This window comes from Bombina bombina, chromosome 4 (assembly GCF_027579735.1).
Source record: "Bombina bombina isolate aBomBom1 chromosome 4, aBomBom1.pri, whole genome shotgun sequence".
NCBI lineage: Eukaryota > Metazoa > Chordata > Amphibia > Anura > Bombinatoridae > Bombina > Bombina bombina.
In genome coordinates, this window is record NC_069502.1 from 974,720,759 (window position 1) to 974,747,800 (window position 27,042).

Here is a 27,042-nt window from a genome sequence, read left to right on the forward strand (position 1 = left end):
TTCCACTAACATATACTTTATGCTTTTTCATACTTGAGTAATTCTAGAGATAATTTGTGAGCAATAAGATCATGCATATATACGTTTAGCAAATTTATCTGTATTTTAGTTACATTATGACAACGGTAGGATAATTTGAAAAATTAATGTAAAATTGTCCTTATCCCTGTAAACAATTAATTTATAGTATATAACTAGCTTAACAGATATGATTATAGCAAGTTTAAGTTGAAAAGATTAGTTTAAAGGATGTTTTCATCCCTGCAAAATATATATATATATATATATATATATATATATATATATATATATATATATATATATATATATATATATATATATATATATATATATATATTTAATATTTATTATGTATGTGTGATTGTTTCTCTATGGTCCCCATATTGGTATTTGTAATAAGCTATTAGTAATTTAATTATCTGAATTAATTCTGTTTTTTCAATGTTGATTCTTGAATACAAGTATTCATTAGAGAGTATAAGCACTTTAATGTTCAGGAATTGCACTGTCACTTTTTAATGCAAATTCTTTAATACAAGCATTCATTACAAGCACTTTTATGCTTAGGTAGTGCTTGACGAATCTGTTTAAAAATTAGGAGCCAGTAAGAATATTTAGGAGCCAGGCATATTTTTAGGAGCCAGACAGTTGGGTTTATACATAGATATATGGAGAATAACCCAAAAAGTTAGGAGCCAGTGGCTCCCTGGATTTGTCGAGCCCTGGCTTAGGAACTGCACTGTCACTTTAATCTGGTGGTGTCAATTAATTCCCTTTCTGCAGAAGCCAAACATCTTTTGTTTTATGGTATTTAAATGTTAACTATGGTAGCAAATATCTATGAATAAGGCCTGAAGGCCGAAAACGGGTAAGACAGCCCATTGTCTGCTGCCTTTTACTTGTTTTTCCTTAATCCGTTTGAATAAAGTTTTTTACATTTTATTCCTTCAGCGTTTTGGATGACTTGCTGGCTTTCACTTTATTTTGGATGCCATATGCACATGTCTGCTGAAAACAAACTGCTAATTATGCAAATCAAGTTGGACAAAAGCATGCATAAATATTTCTCAAAATTACTCGCACCTCTAAAATGAGAATTTTTTGTTTGAAAATGTATATACTATTCCTACTTCTGCATACTTTGCAGGATGCCGGAAAAAAGGGCATATCTTAATTTTTATTATCTTTTACTGACGGCAATAGAATGCCTAAATATAAAGGCATTAGGGACATTGACATCATGCAAAATCTTCAGACTTTGAACATTTTGGACTGTTTAAAGTATTGAAGAAATTACACCCATTCCACCTATTCATCCTATAATGGATCATTTTATATTTTTGTGAACTTTTACCTTACTAAATTTTTTTTTAAAATGGTTTGGACTTCTGAAAACGCATATGTTTGTTTAAACCATAGAAAAAAATTATATAAAAGGAAGAGGGTGCCACCATAGAGCATACATGTGGCAAACAATATGGAATCCAGAAGTATCTGCCAAGTCATAGTGATATGATTAGTTAATTTTAGAAAGGACTTTGGTTCTTTTGGATATACATAGGATACAGTATACTGTTTAAGATTTCCATCTAATGAAGTAGCTGTGCAAAAGCTAGGAAAGCTTCTGTAGTGAAATGGCTAAACAGTAAGGTTTATACCAAGTCTTATAAAAGCTCTGACTGAAATCTCCATAACATGAAAAATCAGATGAAGCTTGTTTTTGTACATGGTTTTGGCATCATTATGTAGGAAAGACCATTTGCACATAAAGTTTTTTTGCAAACCCATTTCAAGGGACAGTAAAGTAAAAAAAAATCTTTCATGATTTAAATAGGGCATGTAATTTTAAACAACTTTTGAATTATTACCAATTTTTTTCTTTTTTTTTCTTGGTATTCTTAGTTGAAAGCTAAATCTAGGAGGTTCATATGCTAATTTCTTAGACCTTGAAGGACACCTCTAATCTGAAAGCATTTTGACAGTTTTTCACCACTAGATGGCGTTAGTTCATGTGTTTCATATAGATCAGTGTTTTTCAACCAGTGTGCCGTGGCACACTAGTGTGCTGTGAGAGATCCTCAGGTGCCACGGCAGACTGACAACAGTGAGGGGGTGTCCCTCTTTCAAATTTTGAAATATTGGGAGGTATGTGACAGGCTCATCAGGCATCATTTACAACCATGACATTGACATTCATTCACAGACAATCATTATGATTGTTTGTGAATGAATGTCAATATGTCATGTATAGTTTGTAGGAGGCATTGCATGACAGCACAGTACAGTGTGTGTGTGTATGCTACAATGTGTGATTTTATAAAATTTTGGGATGGTGGTGTGCAGCAGGATTTTTTAATGTAAAAAAGTGTGCCACAGCAAAAAAAGGTTGCAAATCACAGATAACATTGAGCTCAGGCACGTGAAGCTCCTAGGAGTCAGCACTGATTGGCTTAAAATGCAAGTCTGTCAAAAGAACTGAAATAAGGGGGCAGTTTGCAGAGGCATAGATACAAGATAATCAGAGGTAAGACGTATATTATTATAACTGTTGGTTATGCAAAATTGGGGAATGGGTAATAAAGGGATTATCTACCTTTTTTTTTTTTTTTTTTTTTTTTTTTTTTTTTTTAACAATAAAAATTCTGGTGTTTACCGTCCCTTTAACTTGTGACGCCATTGAACAAATAGCATGCAGACAAGGTTCCCAGCCGGGCATGCAAGGTTTTTGAAAAGTTGCGTATTAGAACTCATGCAGTAAAGTCTGAAACTTAGAGGCTTGTAGATCATGTAGTTGTATGACATGACTTTTATAAATACTAAAAAAGGTACAGTGTACTGTTAAAGGGTCACTGAACCCAATTTCTTTCTTCCGTGATTCAGATAGAGCATGAAAATTTTAAGCAACTTTCTAATTTACTCCTATTATCAAATTTCCTTCATTCTCTTGGTATCTTTATTTGAAATGCAAGAATGTAAGCTTAGTTGCCGGCCCATTTTTGGCAAACAACTTGGGTTGTTCTTACTGATTGGTGGATAAATTCATCCACCTATAAAAATGTGCTGTCCAGAGCTCTAAACAAAAAAAAGCTTAGATGCCTTTTTCAAATAAAGATAGCAAGAGAACGAAGAAAAATGATAATAGGAATAAATTAGAAAGTTGCTTAAAATTGCATACTCTATCTGAATCACAAAAGAAAAAAATTGGGTTCAGTGTCCTTTTAACTTTGTTTCCTTAACCCCTTGAGTGCTAATGACGGCTCTGAGCCGTCAGTTTCCCACTCTGGTGCTAATGACGGCTCAGAGCCATCACTAGCACTCTCCCACCTTGAGGGAGATCTGGGATCTCCTACCTCGGCGATCGGACCTGCATAGTGACAGGCATCGCACAACTTTATTTATACTTAACAATGTTAAGTATAGGAGCAGGGAGCATGTTGCTTAGAAGCCTGTATCTCGGGCATCTAAGCAGCTACAGATCCCCAAGACCCACCATTGGAAAGGTAATCGTCTTAAAAAAACTGCATCATCATCATCATGTGGCTGTGATCGCAGTTACTTTGCTACCGTACACGTACCTGTGTTTGGCACATGCACCGATTTTACTGAAGTTTCAAACAGGAACTGAAAATACCACATTACCCTAGCCGTTTCATATTTCAGACGCAAATAGCACACTGGTACGCCGCAAATATGAAACGGCTAGGATAATGTGGTATTTTAAGTTCCTGTTTGAAACTTCAGTAAAATCGGTTCATGTGCCAAACACAGGTACGTGTACGGTAGCAAAGTAACTGCGATCACAGCCACATGACGACGATGCTGGTGACGAAATAGGGGATTGGGCAGGTGGGCATTTTAAACGGGCAGAAGCGCAAAAAGTCCTATTACTTGTAAACCGATATGTTGCAAAATTATATATAGTTGACAATAAGCGTTTGCAACTTTATAGGATTGACTTGGGACAAAGTTTGGGCTGACTGTCCCTTTTAAGGGACATAGAGGGAATTCCTAAATGTAATGCGCCACATCTAGTTCATAAATGACTTTAAAAAAAAAATCATTATCAGACTAGTTTTTTTATTGTTGTTTTTTTTTTTTTTTTGTAATTTTAATAAAATGAAATACATTATAAATAGGGTAGTATATAAGTAATGCAAGAACTTTGCAAGCAATACAATTTTAGCGCAACATACAAATTAAAAAAAATAAAAAATACTTATGTCAATCACTAAAATAAGTGTATTATTAAAAAGCGGATTTAAATATCTTAAAAACCTCTTAATTTTTTTTCTTATTAGCCAAAAGAATGCAATGGCATAAGGATACCCGTAGATACCAGTAAACCAAACCCAAACGAAGTAGAGTTTGATAATCTTTACTTGGATATGAATGGTATCATCCACCCATGTACTCATCCCGAAGACAAGTAAGTTTTTTTTTTTTTTTTTTTTTTTTTCTTTTCTTTTTTTTTTTTTTTTTTTTTTTTATTTAAATGATCTGATTCTTTATCATTCTGTGTATAAAAACAACTCTATCCCCAATCTTTTTAGACCAGCGCCAAAAAATGAAGATGAAATGATGGTTGCAATTTTTGAGTATATTGACAGACTATTTAACATAGTGAGACCAAGGAGATTGCTGTACATGGCTATAGATGGAGTGGTAAGTAATAAGTCCCTTTATTTGAAGTTTCTATCAAGTCACTATGATTTTTGAGCATATCTAATCTATAAAACCAGTTTCTATCTTACGTTTAGTATTTTAGAATTATTAGAGACCTCAAACGCTAAGGTTGAATTATAAAACATTTTATTTCTCTTGCAAGATGTATCAAGTCCACGTATACATCCATACTTATGGGATATTCTCCTTCCCTACAGGAAGTGGCAGAGAGAGCACCCACAGCACAGCTGTCCATATAGCTCCTCCCTTAGCTCCACCCCCCAGTCATTTTCTCTACCTGCTTAACTGCTAGGAAGGGCAAAGGGAGTGTGGTGACAAAAATGTTAGTTTTTATTTTCTCAAGCAAAAGTTTATTTTAAATGGTACCGGTGTGTACTATTCAATCTCTGGCAGAAAAGGGATGAAGATTTCTGCAAGGAGGATGATGATCTTAGCATTTTGTAACTAAGATCCACTGCTGTTCTCACAAGGGCTGAAGAGTACAGGAAAACTTCAGTTGGGGGAACAGTTTGCAGGCTAAACTGCATTAAGGTATGTTCATTCTATTTTTTTCTAGACAGACTTATTTCTAGAAAAGGCTGGCAATATCCCCATGAGGGAAAGGTAAGCTGTATTCAGTAAAAGAGGAATCTAAGCTTGCATAAAGGGCTCATTAGTTACTGGTGACACTGATAGGAAAAAACGTTTTGGTTTAATTACAAATAAAACGTTTTTTGAGGGACTTTAAGGAGTCTTTGTGGCTTGTTTAAGGGTTATTAACCCACATGGCTGGTTTAAGAAACACTGGTGTTTTTTAGGCCCCATAACATCGAGTGAGGTGGGAGGGGCCTATTTTCAGTTGCACCATTTATTTACCTCAGAAGCATCCAGCTACTTCTCCAGAGATTCCTGCTGTATTTGAGGGCTGTAAAGAGGTTTCTCCAACATAGGTGTGTCCGGTCCACGGCGTCATCCTTACTTGTGGGATATTCTCCTCCCCAACAGGAAATGGCAAAGAGCCCAGCAAAGCTGGCCATATAGTCCCTCCCAGGCTCCGCCTACCCCAGTCATTCTCTTTGCCGTTGCACAGGCAACATCTCCACGGAGATGGCTAAGAGTTTTTTTGGTGTTTAAATGTAGTTTTATTCTTCAATCAAGTGTTTGTTATTTTAAAATAGTGCTGGTATGTACTATTTACTCTGAAACAGAAAAGAGATGAAGATTTCTGTTTGTAAGAGGAAAATGATTTTAGCAACCGTTACTAAAATCGATGGCTGTTTCCACACAGGACTGTTGAGATGAATTAACTTCAGTTGGGGGAAACAGTGAGCAGACTTTTGCTGCTTGAGGTATGACACATTTCTAACAAGACTTGGTAATGCTGGAAGCTGTCATTTTCCCTATGGGAACCGGTAAGCCATTTTCTTAGTTTAGTATAAGAATAAAGGGCTTCATTAGGGCTTAAAAAACTGGTAGACATTTTTCTGGGCTAAAACGATTACTTTACTAAGCATATTTGGCAGATTATAACTATTAATAGTTATTATAATCTTGGGGATTGTTTTAAAAAAACGGCAGGCACTGTATTGGACACCTTTTTCACTGGGGGCCTTTTCTAGTCATAGGCAGAGCCTCATTTTCGCGCCACTAATGCGCAGTTGTTTTTGGAAAGCAAGGCATGCAGATGCATGTGTGAGGAGCTAAGAACCACTGAAAAAGCTTATAGAAGGCATCATTTGGTATCGTATTCCCCTCTGGGCTTGGTTGGGTCTCAGCAAAGCAGATACCTGGGACCTGTATAGGGGTTAAATGTAAAAACGGCTCAGGTTCCGTTATTTTAAGGGTTAAAGCTTTCAAATTTGGTGTGCAATACTTTTAAGGCTTTAAGATACTGTGGTGAAATTTTGGTGAATTTTGAACAATTCCTTCATACTTTTTCACATATTCAGTAATAAAGTGTGTTCAGTTTAAAATTTAAAGTGACAGTAACGGTTTTATTGTAAAACGTTTTTTGTGCTTTGTTGACAAGTTTAAGCCTGTTTAACATGTCTGAACCATCAGATAACGATGTTCTATATGTATGAAAGCCAAGGTTTCTCCCCATTTAAATATATGTGATAATTGTGTCATAGTGTCCAAACAAAGTAGGGACAATAATGCCATAGATAATGATATTTCCCATGATGATTCCTCAAATGAGGGGAGTAAGCATGGTACTGCATCATCCCCTTCTGTGTCTACACCAGTTTTGCCCACACAAGAGGCCCCTAGTACATCTAGTGCGCCAATACTTATTACCATGCAACAATTAACGGCTGTAATGGATAATTCTATTGCAAACATTTTATCCAAAATGCCTACTTATCAGAGAAAGCGCGATTGCTCTGTTTTAAACACTGAAGAGCAAGAGGACGCTGATGATAACTGTTCTGACATGCCCTCAAACCAATCTGAAGGGGCCAGGAGGGAGGTTTTGTCTGAGGGAGAAATTTCAGATTCAGGGAAAATTTCTCAACAAGCTGAACCTGATGTTGTAACATTTAAATTTAAATTAGAACATCTCCACGCACTACTTAAGGAGGTATTATCTACTCTGGATGATTGTGACAATTTGGTCATTCCAAAGAAATTATGTAAGATGGACAAGTTCCTAGAGGTTCCGGTGTCCCCTGATGCTTTTCCTATACCCAAGCGGGTGGCGGACATAGTAAATAAGGAGTGGGAAAGGCCCGGCATACCTTTTGTTCCTCCCCCTATATTTAAGAAATTATTTCCTATAGTCGACCCCAGAAAGGACTTATGGCAGACAGTCCCCAAGGTCGAGGGGGCGGTTTCTACTCTAAACAAACGCACTACTATTCCTATAGAAAATAGTTGTGCTTTCAAGATCCTATGGATAAAAAGTTAGAGGGTTTGCTTAAAAAGATGTTTGTTCAGCAAGGTTACCTTCTACAACCAATTTCATGCATTGTTCCTGTCACTACAGCTGCGTGTTTCTGGTTCGAAGAACTAGAAAAGTCGCTCAATAAAGAATCTTCGTATGAGGAGGTTATGGACAGAGTTCAAGCACTTAAATTGGCTAACTCTTTTATTTTAGATGCCGCTTTGCAATTGGCTAGATTAGCGGCGAATAATTCAGGGTTTGCTATCGTGGCGCGCAGAGCGCTTTGGCTAAAGTCTTGGTCAGCGGATGTGTCCTCCAAGACCAAATTGCTTAACATCCCTTTCAAGGGTAAAACACTGTTTGGCCCTGACTTGACAGAGATTATTTCAGACATCACTGGGAGAAAGGGCCACGCCCTTCCTCAGGATAGGTCTTTTAAGGCTAAAAATAAGCCAAATTTTCGTCCCTTTCGCAGAAACGGACCAGCCTCAAATTCTACACCCTCTAAGTAAGAGGGTAATACTTCTCAAACCAAGCCAGCCTGGAGACCGATGCAAGGCTGGAACAAAAACAGCGTGAAGTGTTGGCCCCCGATCCGGGACCGGATCTGGTGGGGGGCAGACTTTCTCTCTTTGCTCAGGCTTGGGCAAGAGATATTCAGGATCCTTGGGCGCTAGAAAGTTTCTCAAGGTTATCTCCTGGAATTCAGGGAACTACCCCCAAGGAGAAGGTTCCACAGGTCTCAATTATATTCGAACCAAATAAAGACGGGCATTCTTACATTGTGTAGAAGACCTGTCAAGAATGGGAGTGATTCATCCTGTTCCATTAGGAGAACAAGGGATGGGGTTTTACTCCAACCTGTTCATAGTTCCCAAAAAAGAGGGAACATTCAGACCAATTTTAGATCTCAAGATTCTAAACAAGTTTCTAAGGGTTTCATCGTTCAAAATGGAAACCATTCGAACGATCCTTCCTACCATCCAGGAAGGTCAATTCATGACCACGGTGGATTTAAAGGATGCGTACCTACATATTCCTATCCACAAGGAACATCTTCGGTTCCTAAGGTTCGCCTTTCTGGACAAGCATTACCAGTTTGTGGCACTTCCATTCGGATTAGCCACTGCTCCAAGGATTTTCACAAAGGTACTAGGGTCCCTTCTAGCGGTGCTAAGACCAAGGGGCATTGCAGTAGTACCTTACTTGGACGACATCCTGATTCAAGTGTCGCGTCTGTCAAAAGCAAGGGCTCATACGGACATTGTCCTAGCCTTTCTCAGATCTCACAGGTGGAAAGTGAACATAGAAAAAAGTTCTCTGTCCCCGTCAACAAGAGTTCCCTTCTTGGGAACAATAATAGTTTCCTTAGAAATGAAGATTTTTCTGACACAGGCCAGAAAATCAAACTTCTAAGCTCTTGTCAGGTACTTCATTCTGTTCTTCTTCCTTCCATAGCGCAGTGCATGGAAGTAATAGGTTTGATGGTTGCGGCAATGGACATAGTTCCTTTTGCACAAATTCATCTAAGACCATTACAACTGTGCATGCTCAGACTGTGGAATGGGGATTATACAGACTTGTCTCCGACGATCCAAGTAGATCAAAGGACCAGAGATTCACTCCGTTGGTGGCTGACCCTGGACAACCTGTCACAGGGAATGAGCTTCCGCAGACCAGAGTGGGTCATTGTCACGACCGAGGCCAGTCTGGTGGGCTGGGGCGCGGTCTGGGAACCCCTGAAAGCTCAGGGTCTATGGTCTCGGGAAGAATCTCTTCTCCCGATAAACATTCTGGAACTGAGAGCGATATTCAATGCTCTCAAAGCTTGGCCTCAACTAGCAAAGGCCAAATTCATAAGGTTTCAATCAGACAACATGACGACTGTTGCATATATCAACCATCAGGGGGGAACAAGGAGTTCCCTGGTGATGGAAGAGCATCCGGGGGAGTGGGAACTCCATCCGGAAATCTTTGCCCAAATAACTCAATTATGGGGCATTCCAGACATGGATCTGATGGCCTCTCGTCAGAACTTCAAGGTCCCTTGTTACGGGTCCAGATCCAGGGATCCCAAGGCGACTCTAGTGGATACAATAGTAGCACCTTGGATCTTCAACCTAGCTTATGTATTCCCACCGTTTCCTCTCATTCCCAGGCTGGTAGCCAGGATCAATCAGGAGAGGGCTTCAGTGATCTTGATAGTTCCTGCGTGGCCACGCAGGACTTGGTATGCAGACCTGGTGAATATGTCATCGGCTCCACCATGGAAGCTACCTTTGAGACAGGACCTTCTTGTTCAGGGTCCATTCGAACATCCGAATCTGGTTTCCCTCCAACTGACTGCTTGGAGATTGAACGCTTGATTCTATCAAAGCGTGGGTTTTCAGATTCTGTAATAGATTCTCTTATTCAGGCTAGAAAGCCTGTAACTAGAAAAATTTACCATAAAATATGGAAAAAATATATCTGTTGGTGTGAATCTAAAGGATTCCCATGGAACAAGATAAAAATTCCTAAGATTCTTTCCTTTCTACAAGAAGGTTTGGAGAAAGGATTATCTGCAAGTTCTCTGAAGGGACAGATCTCTGCTTTATCTGTTTTACTTCACAAAAGGCTGGCAGCTGTGCCAGACGTTTAAGCGTTTGTTCAGGCTCTGGTTAGAATCAAGCCTGTTTACAGACCTTTGACTCCTCCCTGGAGTCTTAATCTAGTTCTTTCAGTTCTTCAAGGGGTTCCGTTTAAACCCTTACATTCCGTAGATATTAAGTTATTATCGTGGAAAGCTTTGTTTTTTGGTTGCAATTTCTTCTGCTAGAAGAGTTTCTGAGTTATCTGCTCTGCAGTGTTCTCAGCCCTATCTGGTCCATGCAGATAAGGTGGTTTTGCGTACTGAGCCTGGTTTTCTTCCGAAGGTTGTTTCCAACAAAAATATTAACCAGGAGATAGTTGTGCCTTCTTTGTGTCCGAATCCAGTTTCAGAGAAGGAACGTTTGTTACACAATTGGGACGTAGTCCGTGCTCTAAAATTCTATTTAGAGGTTACTGAAGGTTTCAGACAAACATCTTCTTCGTTTGTTGTTTATTCTGGTAAAAGGAGAGGTAAAAAAGCAACTTCTACCTCTCTTTCCTTTTGGCTTAAAAGCATTATCAGATTGGCTTTTGAGACTGCCGGACGGCAGCCTCCTGAAAGTATCGCAGCTCACTCCACTAGGGCTGTGGCTTCCACATGGGCTTTCAAGAACGAGGCTCATGTTGACCAGATATGTAAGGCAGCGACTTGGTCTTCACTGCACTCTTTTGCCAAATTTTACAAATTTTATACTTTTGCTTCTTCGGAGGCTATTTTTGGGAGAAAGGTTTTGCAAGCCGTGGTGCCTTCAGTTTAGGTGACCTGATTTGCTCCCTTCATCCGTGTCCTAAAGCTTTGGTATTGGTTCCCACAAGTAAGGATGACGCCGTGGACCGGACACACCTATGTTGGAGAAAACAGAATTTATGCTTACCTGATAAATTACTTTCTCCAACGGTGTGTCCGGTCCACGGCCCGCCCTGGTTTTTTAATCAGGTCTGATGAATTATTTTCTCTAACTACAGTCACCACGTTACCATATGGTTTCTCCTATATATATTTCCTCCTGTCCGTCGGTCGAATGACTGGGGTAGGCGGAGCCTGGGAGGGACTATATGGCCAGCTTTGCTGGGCTCTTTGCCATTTCCTGTTGGGGAGGAGAATATCCCACAAGTAAGGATGACGCCGTGGACCGGACACACCGTTGGAGAAAGTAATTTATCAGGTAAGCATAAATTCTGTTTTTTTTTCCCCCACAAATCGTTCCTAAAGGGCAAGTAGGCGCCACAGCAGAGCTGTGGCAAGGTGCTGAACGTTATTTTACCGGTTTTGAAGTTTTCAATCCGGTTTTTACATTAAGGGGTTAATTGTTTATTTGCATAGTGGTGCAAAGTTACTAAGGCTGCTGTAAAAATTTCGTTTTGTTTACTGCTTTTTTTCACTGTTTTGCAGAGTTTGTGCAGCTTTTTTTTTTTCTCTTAAAGGCACAGTACCGTTTTTGTTTAAAGTGTTATTTTCTTTGATTAAAGTGTTTTCCAAGCTTGTTTGTTTCATTACTAGCCTGTTTAACATGTCTGACACCAAGGAAAATCCTTGTTCTATGTGTTTAGAAGCCATTGTGGAACCCCCTCTTAGAATGTGTCCCACTTGCACTGATATGTCTATAAATTATAAAGAGCATATTTTAGCACTTAAAAATATTGCAATAGATGATTCTCAGTTATAAGGAAATGAGGGTTTAGCATCTAGCTCTCCCCAAGTGTCACAATCAGTAACTCCCACACAAGTGACGCCAAGTACCTCTAGTGCGTCTAATTCATTTACTTTACAAGACATGGCCACAGTTATGAATAAAACCCTCACAGAGGTTTTCTCTAAACTGCCTGGTTTACAAGGAAAGCGTGACAGCTCTGGGTTAAGAACAAATGAGCCGTCTGACGCTTTAGTAGCCGTATCCGATATACCCTCACAATGTTCTGAAGTAGGGGTAAGGTTATGGTGTACATATCTAATTGTTGATGTGAATCTAAGGGTTGCTCTTGGCGTAGAGTCAGAATTCCTAGAATTTTGTCCTTTCTCCAGGATGGTCTGGAAAAGGGTTTGTCAGTCAGTACCCTGATGGGTCTGAATTCTGCATTATCTATTTTGCTACATAAGCATCTGGCGGACGTGCCAGATGTGCAATCTTTGTCAGGCCCTGGTCAGAATCAAGCCTGTGTTTGTCGGTTGCTCCATCTTAGAGCTGTAACCTTGTTCTTAAAGTTTTGCAGCATGCTCCGTTTGAGCCTTTACGTTCCATGGATATTAAGTGGTTATCCTGGAAGGTTTTGTCTTATTGCTATCTCTTCTGCTCTGCGAGTTTCTCAGCTTTGCAGTGTGATTCACCTCATCTTATCTTTTATGCTGATAAGGCGGTTCTTTGTACTAATTATATATTCAGTTTGTGGTGTGGTAGGATCGTGCGTCCAATATTCTTAATTAGGTGGGTGACTGGTGTTATAATAATTTGTGAATGTGAATATATTGAGTGTGTCTGATCCTTTCAAGGCTTATTTTTAACTATAAATGTCTACGGATGATTTATCACTGAGTGGATCCGTTATGAACTATTATCAAATGATTCTTTGTAATGTGTCAGTTGGTGTATTATCAATTAGTGCTTATATATTTAAGTGTTGGTTTTAACTGTTAACCTACGTGACGAGTATCAGGTATTTAAATATATTTTTGTGATGGCATGTTTGCCAAAACTTTTTACCAAAAAAATATGCACAAACCGACTCGAGGCGAGTTCCATTTTTTCCTCGTATACAAGGTAAAAAGAGAAAGACGAGCACACTTCCCAAGACCCACTGTTACAAAGAAATAGGAGGTAATAGCAATTGGAGGTCCGGTAAGGGGGAGCGACACTTGATTTCCACATATACAGAGGATAATACATCCGAATTTTGGACATTTGGATACAATACTTTTTAAACTGGGACATATAGTTGTGGCCACAACTTAAATGTATACTGGTCAGTCAATATTAATACTGCAAACAATGCTATAGCTAACTGATATACAGCCAATTTTATCACCTAACACATTTGTGCTAAAGGAAATTTGTTCCGATTGATATTTTAAAGAAACCACGATTTTTATATTGTCAAAGATGGCTATTGACAATGTGTGAATAATTTAACTTATTGCAACATTTTTTATTTGAACAATATAACTATTGCAACATTATAACTTTGTTTCTGTATGAGATTAAGAAGTAAAACTTTTTTTTTTTAGTGAACATTTTTGTATATCTTATTTTAATCAAGTGCTAAAGTGATTTATAATATTTGATTTATTTTTCTCCCATCACCCATTTGTGCACATATTTTCTTCTACTAGATAAAAGTCCATGGATTCATCCTTACTTGTGGGATATTATCCTCCTGCTAACAGGAAGTGGCAAAGAGCACCACAGCAGATATATATATATATATATATATATATATATATATATATATATATATATATATATATATATATATATATATATATATATATATATATATATATATATATATATATATATATATATATATATATATATATATATATATATATATATATATATATATATATATATATATATAATCTCCTCCCTTCTCTCCACCCCCAGTCATTCTCTTTGCCTATACTAAGTAATAGGAAGAGGTAAAGTGAAAGAGGTGATAAAAATGATAGTTTTTATTTTATTCAAGCCAGACATTATTTTAAATGGTACCGGTGAGTGCTATTTTTTCCCAAGCAGCAGATGGATGAAGATTTCTGCCTGGAGACTGATGATCTTAGCAGTTGTCACTAAGATCCAGAGTAGTTACCACAGAATGGCTGAGGAGTACTTGAGAAGCTTCAGTGTGAGGAACGTTTTTCATGCTACAAGCATTGAGGTATGTTCAGTCATTTTTTTTTTTTTTTTTCTGGAGAGACTTATTTCAGAACTGGCTGACAGTATTCCCATAAGGGAAGGGGTAAGCAGTAATCCTACATATCATAGAAGGGTATTACTGGGACCTGTATGTTATGGGCTAAAAAATGGTTGACACTATTAACATGATGGGTTTTTGTGCAAAACGATTTTATGTTTTGGGGGGCAATTTAACGTTTTTATGTTTGGGGGGCAATTTAACGTTTTTTGTGTGCAAACGTTTTTTGACTTTGATGGCACTGGAGGGTTCACATGGCTTTCTATGATAGTTGGGTATATGGAAACCCACATGGCTAGGTTCTAGACCGCTTGAGGCATCGATGTGGATGGGCGGGGCCTAATTTCGCGCCTCAGGTGCGCAGTTGAATTTCCAATGCAAGCTCCAGCTCCGGTGGGCCTAAACTGACAGATTTGGCTTAAACGAAGTGATAGATTTAACAGACCCCTGAGGGCAGGTAGGCGCCACAGCAGAACTGTGGCGAGGTGTAGGGGGTTGATTGTTTCATTTCATAACTCTCTTCTTGGGTAACTTTTTTTTCATTAAGAGTTAAGCATACCTTACTTGTGGTGCAATCTTAGCTGGTAAGATAAGACACATATATGCTAAAATTGGGATAATTATAACATCTTAGAGCAGTTTTGGAAAAATTGTACGCTTTTTTTTCTCAAAGGCGCAGTACCGTTTTTCAGTGTTTTTTTCACTAAAGTGTTTTCAAACCTGTTTGTGATCATTACTAGCCTGTTTTCAACATGTCTGACATTGAGGAAAGTCAATGTTCTATGTGTTTAGAAGCCATTGTGGAACCCCCACTTAAAATGTGTCCATGTACTAAAAGGGCCTTGCATTGCAAAGAACATATTTTAGGTGATAAGTATGTCTCAGGATGATTCTCAGTCAGAAGAGAATCGGGTTATGCCATCCAATTCTCCCCAAGTGTCACAACCTTTAACGCCTGCTCAAGCGACGCCTAGTACTTCTAGCGCGTCTAATTCTTTCACCCTGCAAGATATGGCTGCAGTTATGTGTACTACCCTTACAGAGGTATTATCTAAACTGCCAGGTTTACAGGGTAAGCGCAGCAGGTCGGGTATTAGAGTAAATGCTGAGCTTTACAGGGTAAGCGCAGCAGGTCGGGTATTAGAGTAAATGCTGAGCCCTCTGATGCTTTATTGGCCATCTCCGATGTACCCTCAGTGTTCTGGATTGGGGGTGGGGGAATTGCTGTCTGAGGGAGTGCTTTCAGACTCAGGAAAGATGTTCCCTCAGACTCAGATGTGACGGCCTTAAAGTTTAAGCTTGAACACCTCTACTTGTTACTCCGGGAGGTTTTAGCGACTCGGGATGATTGTGACCCTATTGTCATCCCACCAGAGAAATTGTGTAAAATTGACAAATATCTAGAGGTCCCTACTTACACTGTTTTCCAGTCCCTAGAAGTATTTTGGACATTGTCACTAAGGAATGGGATAGACCAGGCATTCCGTTCTCTCCCCCTCCTACTTTTAAGAAAATGTTTCCTATATCTGACACCATTCGGGATTCCTGGCTGACGGTCCCTAAGGTGGAGGGAGCTATTTCTCTTGTTAAGTGTATCCAGTCCACGGATCATCCATTACTTGTGAGATATTCTCCTTCCCAACAGGAAGTTGCAAGAGGATCACCCACAGCAGAGCTGCTATACAGCTCCTCCCCTCACTGCCATATCCAGTCATTCTCTTGCAACTCTCAACAAAGATGGACGTAGTAAGAGGAGAGTGGTGTATTATAGTTTTTTTAATTTCAATCAAAAGTTTATTTTTAAATGGTACCGGAGTGTACTGTTTCATCTCAGGCAGCATTAGAAGAAGAATCTGCCTGTGATTTCTATGATCTTAGCAGAAGTAACTAAGATCCATTGCTGTTCTCACATATTCTGAGGAGTGAGGTAACTTCAGAGAGGGAATGGCGTGCAGGTTTTCCTGCAATAAGGTATGTGCAGTTAATATTTTTCTAGGGATGGAATTTGCTAGAAAATGCTGCTGATACCGGATTAATGTAAGTAAAGCCTTAAATGCAGTGATAGCGACTGGTATCAGGCTTATTAATAGAGATACATACTCTTATAAAAGTGTAATCTAAAACGTTTGCTGGCATGTTTAATCGTTTTTATATATGTTTGGTGACAAAACTTATTGGGGCCTAGTTTTTTTCCACATGGCTGGTTTGATTTTTGCCTAGAAACAGTTCCTGAGGCTTTCCACTGTTGTAATATGAGTGGGAAGGGCCTATTTTAGTGCTTTTCTGTGCAGCTAAAAATACTGACAGACATTCAGCTTCTTCCTGCATGATCCAGGACATCTCTGAAGGGCTCAAAAAGGCTTCAAAGTCGTGTTTGAGGAGGGTAACAATCACAGTAGACTGTGGCAGTTGTGACGGTTTAAAAAACGTTTTTGTCATTTATTATTCTGTTTCTCCAACATTGGTGTGTCCGGTCCACGGCGTCGTCCTTACTTGTGGGAAATATTCTCTTCCCCAACAGGAAATGGCAAAGAGCACAGCAAAAGCTGCCCATATAGCCCCTCCTCTGGCTCCGCCCCCCAGTCATTCTCTTTGCCGCTCTGAACAAGTAGCATCTCCACGGAGATGGTGAAGTGTATGTGGTGTTTAGTTGTAGTTTTTTATTCTTCTATCAAGAGTTTGTTATTTTAAAATAGTGCCGGTTTGTGCTATTTACTCTAAAACAGAAAAGGATGAAGAGTTCTGTTTAAAAGAGTATGATTTTAGCAGCAGTAACTAAAATCAATTGCTGTTCCCACACAGGACTGTTGAACCCAGAGAACTTCAGTTGGGGGAAACAGTTTGCAGACTTTTCTGCTCAAGGTATGACTGGTCCATTTTCTAACCAGACTTAGTAATGCTAGAAGACTGTCATTTTCCCTCTTTGGGATCGGTAAGCCATTTCTTAGTTTATAACAGAATGAAGGCTTATTAATGGGCTATATACTGGTTGACACTATTGTGGGCTAAATCGATTGCTTTATTCGATATTTATGTGTTTTGAAGTGTTTTTTAAACTTGAGAATAATTGGTAACATTTTTAAGCGCCAGGCAGTCATTTAGACACCTTTCCCAGTCAGGAAGGGCCTTTCACTATAGTAGGCAGAGCCTCGTTTTCGCGCCTTAATTGCGCAGTTTCTTTTGGATGCAGTGCATGCAGCTTCATGTGAGAGGGTCTGGTGGCCATTAAAAACATTATTTCGGTGGCGAATAACCCCCAAGGACAGGTGAAGCCGCAGCAAACGCTGTGGCTGGGACTGTAGTGGGTTTAAAATTGTGAATTGATAAAACAGCTCCGGTTTCCTCATTTAAGGGGTTACAAACTTGGGGTGCAATACTTTTAAAGCATTAAGACACTAGGGTGCAAATTTCGTAAGAATCGGATATTTCCTTCATAGTTTTTCACACATGCAGAAATAAAGTGTGCCCTGTTTAACATTTAAAGAGACAGTAACGGTTTTATTGCATTTATAGCCTGTATAAGCCTGTCTAACATGCCTGTACCTTCAGATAGAACATGTTCTGTATGTATGGAGGCCAAGGTGGTCCCCCCTTCAAATGTATGTGAAAATTGTGCCATGGCGTCCACACAAAGTAAGGACAGTACTGTCACATTTAATAAGGTTGCCCAAGATGATTCCTCAAATGAAGGTAGTGGGGGTAGTTCACCATCCTCTCCTTCTGTGTCAATACCAGTTAGGCACGCGCAGTCGACACCTAGTACATCTAGCGCGCCAATGCTTGTTACTATGCAACAATTAACGGCAGTAATGGATAATTCTATAGCTAATATTTTATCCAAAATGCCAGCATTCAAAGAAAGCGTGATTGCTCAGTTTTAAATACAGTAGAGCAAGAGTGCGCTGACGATAATTTATCTGTCATACCCTCACACCAGTCAGAATTGGCAGTGAGGGAGGGTTTGTCAGAGGGAGAAATTTCTGATTCAGGAAGAGTTTCTCAACAGGCAGAACCTGATGATGTGACGTTTAAATTTAAGTTAGAGCATCTCTGCGCATTACTTAAGGAGGTACTAACTACTCTGGATGATTGTGACTCTTTGGTCATTCCAGAAAAATTGTGCAAAATGGACAAATTCCTAGAGGTCCCTGTGCACCCTGATGCCTTACCGATACCTAAAAGGGTGGCGGACATAGTGACTAAGGAGTGGGAGAAACCAGGCATACCTTTTGTCCCACCTCCTATATTTAAGAAAATGTTCCCCATGGTCGACCCAAGGAAGGATGCATGGCAAACAGTCCCTAAGGTTGAGGGGGCAGTTTCTACGCTAGCCAAACGCACGACTATTCCCATTGAGGACAATTGTGCTTTCAAAGATTCTATGGATAAAAAATTGGAGGGTTTGCTTAAAAAGATTTTTGTTCAGCAAGGTTTCCTCCTCCAACCAATTTTGTGCATTATTCCTGTCACTACGGCGGCGTGTTTTTGGTTCAATGAACTAGAAAAGTCGCTCAATAAAGAGACTCCATATGAGGAAGTCATGGACAGAATTCACGCACATTCTAATCCAAGTTAGCTAATTCCTTTATTTTAGATGCCGCTTTGCAATTGGCAAGGTTAGCGGCGAAAAATTCAGGGTTTGCAATTGTGGCGCGCAGAGCGCTCTGGCTAAAGTCTTGGTCGGCGGATGTATCTTCCAAGACAAAATTGCTTAATATTCCTTTCAAAGGTAAGACCCTTTTTGGGCCAGAATTGAAGGAGATTATTTCAGACATCACTGGGGGAAAGGGCCATGCCCTCCCACAGGATAGGCCTTTCAAGTCTAAGAATAAGTCCAATTTTCGTTCCTTTCGTAACTTCAGGAACGGACCGTCTCCTAACTCTGCAGCCTCTAGACAAGAGGATAACGCTTTCCAGGCTAAGCCAGCTTGGAAACCAATGCAAGGCTGGAACAAGGGTAAACAGGCCAAGAAGCCTGCTGCTGCTACCAAGACAGCATGAAGGGGTAGCCCCCGATCCGGGACGGGATCTAGTAGGGGGCAGACTTTCTCTCTTTGCTCAAGCTTGGGCAAGAGATGTTCCGGATCCCTGGGCACTAGAAATAGTCTCTCAGGGTTATCTTCTAGAATTCAAGGATCTTCCCCCAAGGGGAAGGTTCCACATGTCTCGCTTATCTTCAGACCAGATAAAGAGACAGGCATTCTTACATTGCGTAGGAGACCTATTAAAGATGGGAGTGATACACCCAGTTCCAACAGCGGAACAAGGTCAGGGGTTTTACTCAAACCTGTTTGTAGTTCCCAAAAAAGAGGGAACTTTCAGACCAATTCTGGATTTAAAAATTCTAAACAAATTCCTCAGGGTTCCATCGTTCAAAATGGAAACCATTCGAACTATTTTGCCTACAATCCAGGAGGGTCAATACATGACTACCGTGGATTTAAAGGATGCGTACCTACATATTCCTATCCACAAAGATAATCATCAGTTCCTAAGGTTCGCCTTTCTGGACAAACATTACCAGTTCGTGGCTCTTCCGTTCGGTTTAGCCACTGCTCCCAGAATCTTCACAAAGGTGCTAGGGTCCCTTCTAGCGATTCTAAGACCGAGGGGCATTGCAGTGGCACCTTACCTAGACGACATTCTAATCCAAGCGTCGTCCCTTTCCAGATCAAAGGCTCATACAGACATTGTATTAGCCTTTCTCAGGTCTCACGGGTGGAAGGTGAACGTGGAAAAGAGTTCCCTGTCCCCGTCTACAAGAGTTCCCTTTCTGGGAACAATAATAGATTCTGTAGAAATGAAGATCTTTCTGACAGAGGTCAAAAAATTAAAGCTTCTAAGGGTGTGTCAAGTTCTTCATTCTATTCCTCAGCCTTCCATAGCTCAGTGCATGGAAGTAATAGGTCTAATGGTGGCAGCAATGGACGTGGTTCCTTTTGCTCAAATTCATCTAAGACCATTGCAACTGTGCATGCTCAGTGGAATGGGGATTATGCAGACTTGTCTCCCCAGATTCAAGTAGACCAGTTAACCAGAGACTCACTCCGTTGGTGGTTCACTCAGGATCACCTGTCTCAGGGAATAAGTTTCCGCAGACCAGAGTGGGTCATCGTCACGACCGACGCCAGTCTATTAGGCTGGGGCGCGGTCTGGGACTCCCTGAAAGCTCAGGGTCTATGGTCTCGGGAAGAGTCTCTTCTCCCGATAAACATCCTGGAACTGAGAGCGATATTCAATGCGCTCCGGGCTTGGCCTCAACTAGCGAAGGCCGGATTCATAAGATTCCAGTTGGACAACATGACAACTGTAGCTTACATCAACCATCAGGGAGGAACAAAGAGTTCCTTGGCGATGAGAGAGGTATCCAAGATCATCAAATGGGCGGAGGATCACTCCTGCCATCTATCTGCAATTCACATCCCAGGAGTAGACAACTGGGAGGCGGATTATTTGAGTCGTCAGACTTTCCATCCGGGGGAGTGGGAACTCCACCCAGAGGTCTTTGCCAAATCTCATACAGAGATAGTTCTGGCATTCCTGAGGTCGCATGGGTGGAAAGTGAACGAAGAAAAGAGTTCTCTATCTCCTCTCACGAGGGTTTCCTTCCTAGGGACTCTAATAGATTCTGTAGAAATGAAAGTTTACCTGACTGAGTCCAGGTTATCAAAACTTCTAAATGCTTGCCGTGTTCTTCACTCCATTCCGCGCCCCACGGTGGCTCAGTGCATGGAAGTTATCGGCTTAATGGTAGCGGCGATGGACATAGTGCCATTCGCGCGCCTGCATCTCATACCGCTGCAATTATGCATGCTCAGTCAGTGGAATGGGGTTTACACAGATTTGTCCCCTCTACTAAATCTGGATCAGGAAACCAGAGATTCTCTTCTCTGGTGGTTATCTCGGGCCCATCTGTCCAAGGGTATGACCTTTCGCAGACCAGATTGGACAATTGTAACAACAGATGCCAGCCTTCTAGGTTGGGGTGCAATCTGGAACTCCCTGAAGGCTCAGGGTTCATGGACTCAGGAGGAGAAACTCCTCCCAATAAATATTCTGGAGTTAAGAGCAATATTCAATGCTCTTCTGGCTTGGCCTCAGCTAGCAACACTGAGGTTCATCAGATTTCAGTCGGACAACATCACGACTGTGGCTTACATCAACCATCAAGGGGGAACCAGGAGTTCCCTAGCGATGTCAGAAGCCTCCAAGATAATTCGCTGGGCAGATACTCACTCTTGCCACCTGTCAGTGATCCATATCCCAGGTGTAGAGAACTGGGAGGCGAATTTTCTAAGTCGTCAGACTTTTCATCCGGGGGAATGGGAACTCCATCCGGAGGTGTTTGCTCAATTGGTTCTCCGTTGGGGCAAACCAGAATTGGGTCTCATGGCGTCTCCTTTCAATCATCAGAATCTACTTTCTCTGAGACTGACTGCATGGAGATTGAACGCTTGATCCTATCAAAGCGTGGCTTCTCCGAGTCAGTAATTGATACCTTAATACAGGCATGATAAGCCTGTCACCAGGAAAATTTACCACAAGATATGGCGTTAATATCTTCATTGGTGCGAATCCTAGAATTACTCATGTAGTAGGGTTAGTATTCCTAGGATATTGTCCTTCCTCCAAGAGGGTTTGGTCAAAGGATTATCAGCTAGTTCTTTAAAGGGACAGATTTCTGCTCTGTCTATTCTTTTACACAAGCGTCTGGCAGAAGTTCCAGATGTTCAGGCATTTTGTCAGGCTTTAGTTAGAATTAAGCCTGTGTTTAAACCTGTTGCTCCTCCATGGAGCTTAAACTTGGTTCTTAAACTTCTTCAAGGGGTTCCGTTTGAACCCCTTCATTCTATTGATATCAAACTTCTTTCATGGAAAGTTCTTTTTCTGATGGCTATTTCCTCGGCTCGAAGAGTCTCGGAGTTATCTACCTTACATTGTGATTCTCCTTATCTGATCTTTCATTCAGATAAAGTTGTTCTGCGTACAAAACCTGGGTTTTTACCTAAGGTGGTTTCTAACAAGAATATCAATCAAGAGATTGTTGTTCCATCATTATGTCCTAATCCTTCAAAGAAGGAACGTCTTTTGCATAATCTAGACGTAGTCTGTGCCTTGAAGTTTTACTTACAGGCTACTAAAGATTTTCGCCAAACATCTAACCTGTTTGTTGTTTTACTCTGGACAGAGGAGAGGTCAGAAGGCCTCGGCAACTTCTTTCTTTTTGGCTTCGGAGTATAATCCGTTTAACCTATGAGACTGCTGGACAGCAGCCTCCTGAAAGGATTACAGCTCATTCTACTAGAGCTGTGGCTTCCACCTGGGCCTTTAAAAATGAGGCCTCTGTTGAACAGATTTGCAAGGCTGCAACTTGGTCTTCCCTTCATACTTTTTACAAATTTTACAAATTTGATACTTTTGCTTCTTCGGGGGCTATTTTTGGGAGAGAGGTTCTACAGGCAGTGGTTCCTTCCGTTTAAGTTCCTGCTTTGTCCCTCCCATCATTCCTGTACTTTAGCTTTGGTATTGGTATCCCACAAGTAATGGATGATCCGTGGACTGGATACACTTAAGAGAAAACATAATTTATGCTTACCTGATAAATGTATTTCTCTTGTAGTGTATCCAGTCCACGGCCCGCCCTGTCCTTTTTCAGGCAGGTCTAAATTTTAATTAAACTACAGTCACCACTGCACCCTATGGTTTCTCCTTTCTCGGCTTGTTTCGGTCGAATGACTGGATATGGCAGTGAGGGGAGGAGCTGTATAGCAGCTCTGCTGTGGGTGATCCTCTTGCAACTTCCTTTTGGGAAGGAGAATATCCCACAAGTAATGGATGATCCGTGGACTGGATACACTACAAGAGAAGTAAATTTATCAGGTAAGCATAAATTATGTTTTCTACCCTGGCTAAGCGTACAACTATCCTTATTGAGGACAGTTGTGCTTTCAAAGATCCTATGGATAAAAAATTAGAGGGTCTTCTAAAGAAATTGTTTATTCATCAGGGTTATCTTCTACAACCTATAGCGTGCATTGTTCCAGTAACTACTGCAGCAGCCTTTTGGTTTGAGGGTCTAGAGGAGTCTCTTAAGGTTGAGACCCAATTAGATGATATTTTGGATAAAATTATGGCTCAAGCTAGCTAATTTTTTTTATTACAGATGCCGCTTTCCAAATGGCTAAATTAGCGGCAAACAATGCATGCTTTGCCATTTTAGCCCGTAGAGCGTTATGGCTTAAGTCTTGGTCTGCTGATGTGTCATCAAAATCTAAGCTTTTAGCTATTCCTTTTTAAAGGCAAGACCCTATTCGTGCCTGAACGAAAGGCGATCATTTCCGACCTTACTGGAGGTAAAGGTCATGCCCTTCCTCAGGACAAGACGGTTAAAATGAAGGTCAAACAAAATAATTTTCGTTCCTTTCGAAACTTAAAAGGTGGACCCTCTACCTTCTTTTCCGCCACAAAGCTGGAGGGGAATTTTGCACAATCCAAGTCAGTCTGGAGACTTAACCAGACCTGGAATAAAGTTAAACAGGCCAAGAAGCCTGCTGCTGCTACCAAGACAGCATGAAGGGGCAGCCCTCGATCCGGGACCGGATCTAGTACGGGGCAGACTTTCTCTCTTCGCTTGGGCAAATGACGTTCAGGATCCCTGGGCATTGGAAATCGTGACCCAGGGGGGTATCGACTAGAGTTCAACGATTTTCTCCCAAGGGGAAGATTTCATCTTTCACGTTTGTCTGTCTGTAGACCAGACAAAAAGAGAGGCGTTCTTACGCTGTGTAGAAGACCTATATACCATGGGTGTAATCTGCCCAGTTCCAAAACTAGAACAGGGGCAAGGGTTTTACTCAAATCTGTTTGTGGTTCCCAAAAAAGAGGGAACCTTCTGACCAATTTTAGATCTCAAATGTCTAAACAAATTTATCAGTGTCCCATCGTTCAAGATGGAGACCATACAAACTATTTTACCAATAATCCAGGAGGGTCAATATATGACTACCGTGGACTAAAAGGATGCGCATCTTCACATTCCTATCCACAAAGATCATCACCAGTTTCTCAGGTTCGTCTTCCTGGACAAACACTACCAATTTCTGGCCCTTCCTTTCAGGTTGGCCACAGCTCCCAGAATTTTCACAAAGGTGCTAGGGTCCCTTCTGGCGGTTCTAAGGCCGCGGGGCATAGCAGTGGCGCCCTATCTGGACGACATTTTGATTCAGGCGTCAACTTACCAGCTAGCCAAATCTCACACGGACATCGTGTTGGCTTTTCTAAGAACTCACGGGTGGAAGGTGAATATACAAAAGAGTTCACTAGTTCCACTGACAAGAGTTCCATTCTTAGGAACTCTGATAGACTCGGTAGACATAAAAATATTTGACGGAGGTCAGAAAGTCAAAAATCCTAACTACTTGCCGAGCACTTCAGTCCATTCCTTGGCCATCAGTGGCGCAGTGTAGGGAGGTCATTGGATTAATGGTAGCGGCAATGGACATCGTTCCGTTTGCTCGCTTATATCTCAGACCACTGCAGCTGTGCATGCTCAGACAGTGGAATGGGGATTATGCGGATTTATCTCCTCGGATATATCTGGATCGAGAGACCAGAGACTCTCTCTTATTTGGTGGTTATCACAGGATCATCTGTCCCAGGGAATGTGCTTCCGCAGGCCAGCATGGGTGATAGTGACGATGGACCCCAGCCTCCTGGGCTGGGGTGCAGTCTGGAATTCCTTGAAGGCTCAGCGTGTTTGGACTCAGGAGGAGTCCCTACTTCCAATCAATATTCTGAAACAGAGCGATATTCAACGCGCTTCAAGCGTGGCCTCAGTTGGCCTTGGCCAAATTCATAGGATTCCAGTCGGACAATATCACGACTGTAGCATATATCAATCATCAAGGGGGAACAAAGAGTTCTTTAGCGATGGAGTTTTCCAAGATAATTCGATGGGCGGAGAATCACTCTTGCCATCTATCAGCAATCTATATCCCAGGAGTAGAGAACTGGAAGCAGATTTTCTAAGTCGTCAGACTTTTCATCCGGGGGGAGTGGGAGCTCCATCCGGAGGTGTTTGCGACATTGATCCACCAATGGGGCACAACGGAATTGGATTTGATGGCATCTCGTCAGAATGCCAAACTTCCTCGTTACGGTTCCAGATCACGGGATCCCCAAGCAGTACTGATAGATGCTCTAGCAGTACCTTGGTCGTTCAACCTGGCTTATGTGTTTCCTCCTTTTCCTCTCCTGCCTCGTCTGATTGCCAGAATCAAACCGGAGAGGGCTTTGGTAATCTTGATAGCGCCTGTGTGGCCATGCAGGACTTGGTATGCAGATCTAGAGGAAATGTCATCTCTGCCACCGTGGAAACTGAGACAGGACCTTCTCATTCAAGGTCCGTTCCAACATCCAAATCAAAATTTTCTGCAGCTGACTGCCTGGAGATTGAACGCTTGATTTTATCTAGGTCAGTTATTGATACCTTGATTCAGGCTCGGAAGCCTGTCACTAGGAAAATTTACCATAAGATATGGCTTAAATATCTTTATTGGTGTGAATCCAAAGGCTACTCATGGAGTAAGGTTAGGATTCCTAGGATTTTGTCCTTTCTCCAAGAAGTATTGGAGAAGGGATTATCAGCTAGTTCCTTAAAGGGACAGATTTCTGCTTTGTCAATCTTATTACACAAGCGTCTGTCGGATGTCCCAGACGTTCAGTCATTTTGTCAGGCTTTAGTCAGAATCAAGCCTGTGTTTAAACCTGTTGCTCCGCCATGGAGTTTGAATTTAGTTCTAAATGTTCTTAAAGGGGTTCCGTTTGAACCTATGCATTCCATAGATGTTAAGCTTTTATCTTGGAAAGCTTTGTTTTTAGTTGCTATCTCTTCGGCTCGAAGAGTTTCTGAGCTTTCTGCATTACAATGTGATTCGCCTTATCTTATATTCCATTCTGATAAGGTGGTGTTGCGTACTAAACCTGGATTCCTTCCTTAGGTTATTTCAAATAAGAATATTAATCAGTAAATTGTTGTTCCTTCTCTATGTCCTAATCCTCCTAAGAAGGAGCGTCTATTACACAACTTGGACGTGGTTCGTGCCTTGAAGTTTTACTTGCAAGCGACCAAGGATTTCCGTCAAACATCTTCTCTATGTGTTTATTCTGGAAAGCGTAGGGGTCAAAAAGCTATGGCTACCTTTCTTTTTGGTTGAAAAGCATCATCCGTTTGGCATACGAGACTGCTGGACAGCAGCCACCTGAAAAGATTACAGCTCATTCTACTAGAGCGGTGGCTTTCACATGGGCTTTTAAAAAAAAAAAATGCTTCTGTTGAACAGATTTGTAAGGCTGCGACTTGGTCCTCCCTTCATACTTTTTCCAAATTTTACAAATTTGATACTTTTGCTTCTTCTGAGGCTGTTTTTGGGAGAAAAGATCTTCAAGCAGTGGTGCCTTCTGTTTAGGTATCTGTCTTGTCCCTCCCGTTCATCCGGGTCCTATAGCTTTGGTATTGTATCCCACAAGTAAAGATGAATCCGTGGACTCGTCGTATCTAGTAGAAGAAAAGGAAACTTATGCTTACCTGATAAATTGATTTCTTCTATGATACGAGTCCACGGCCCTCCCTGTCATATTAGACAGATTATATTTTTGTTTTCTAAACTTGTCACCTCTGCACCTTTTTAGCTTTTTCTTTTCTCTTCCTATACCTTCGGTCGAATGACTGGGGGTGGAGAGAAGGGAGGAGCTATATATATACAACTCTGCTGTGGTTCTCTTAACCACTTCCTGTTAGCAGGAGGATAATATCCCACAAGTAAGGATGAATCCGGGGACTTGTCGTATCGTAGAAGAAATCAATTTATTGGGTAAGCATACATTTCCTTTTTTTGGTTAAGTTTTTTTTGGCAAATATGCCATCACGAAAATATATT

The 27,042-nt window shown here is 40.9% G+C and overlaps 1 protein-coding gene across 1 annotated transcript in view; it reads left to right on the plus strand.

The window, feature by feature from the left end:
* XRN2 (5'-3' exoribonuclease 2) overlaps positions 1–27,042 on the plus strand; it is a 211,765-nt gene that overhangs the window by 16,367 nt on the left and 168,356 nt on the right. Inside the window, exons 2-3 of the mRNA XM_053712013.1 lie at positions 4,320–4,447; positions 4,572–4,683. Coding sequence (XP_053567988.1) covers positions 4,320–4,447; positions 4,572–4,683 — 240 coding nt within the window. The remainder of the gene's footprint in view (positions 1–4,319; positions 4,448–4,571; positions 4,684–27,042) is intronic.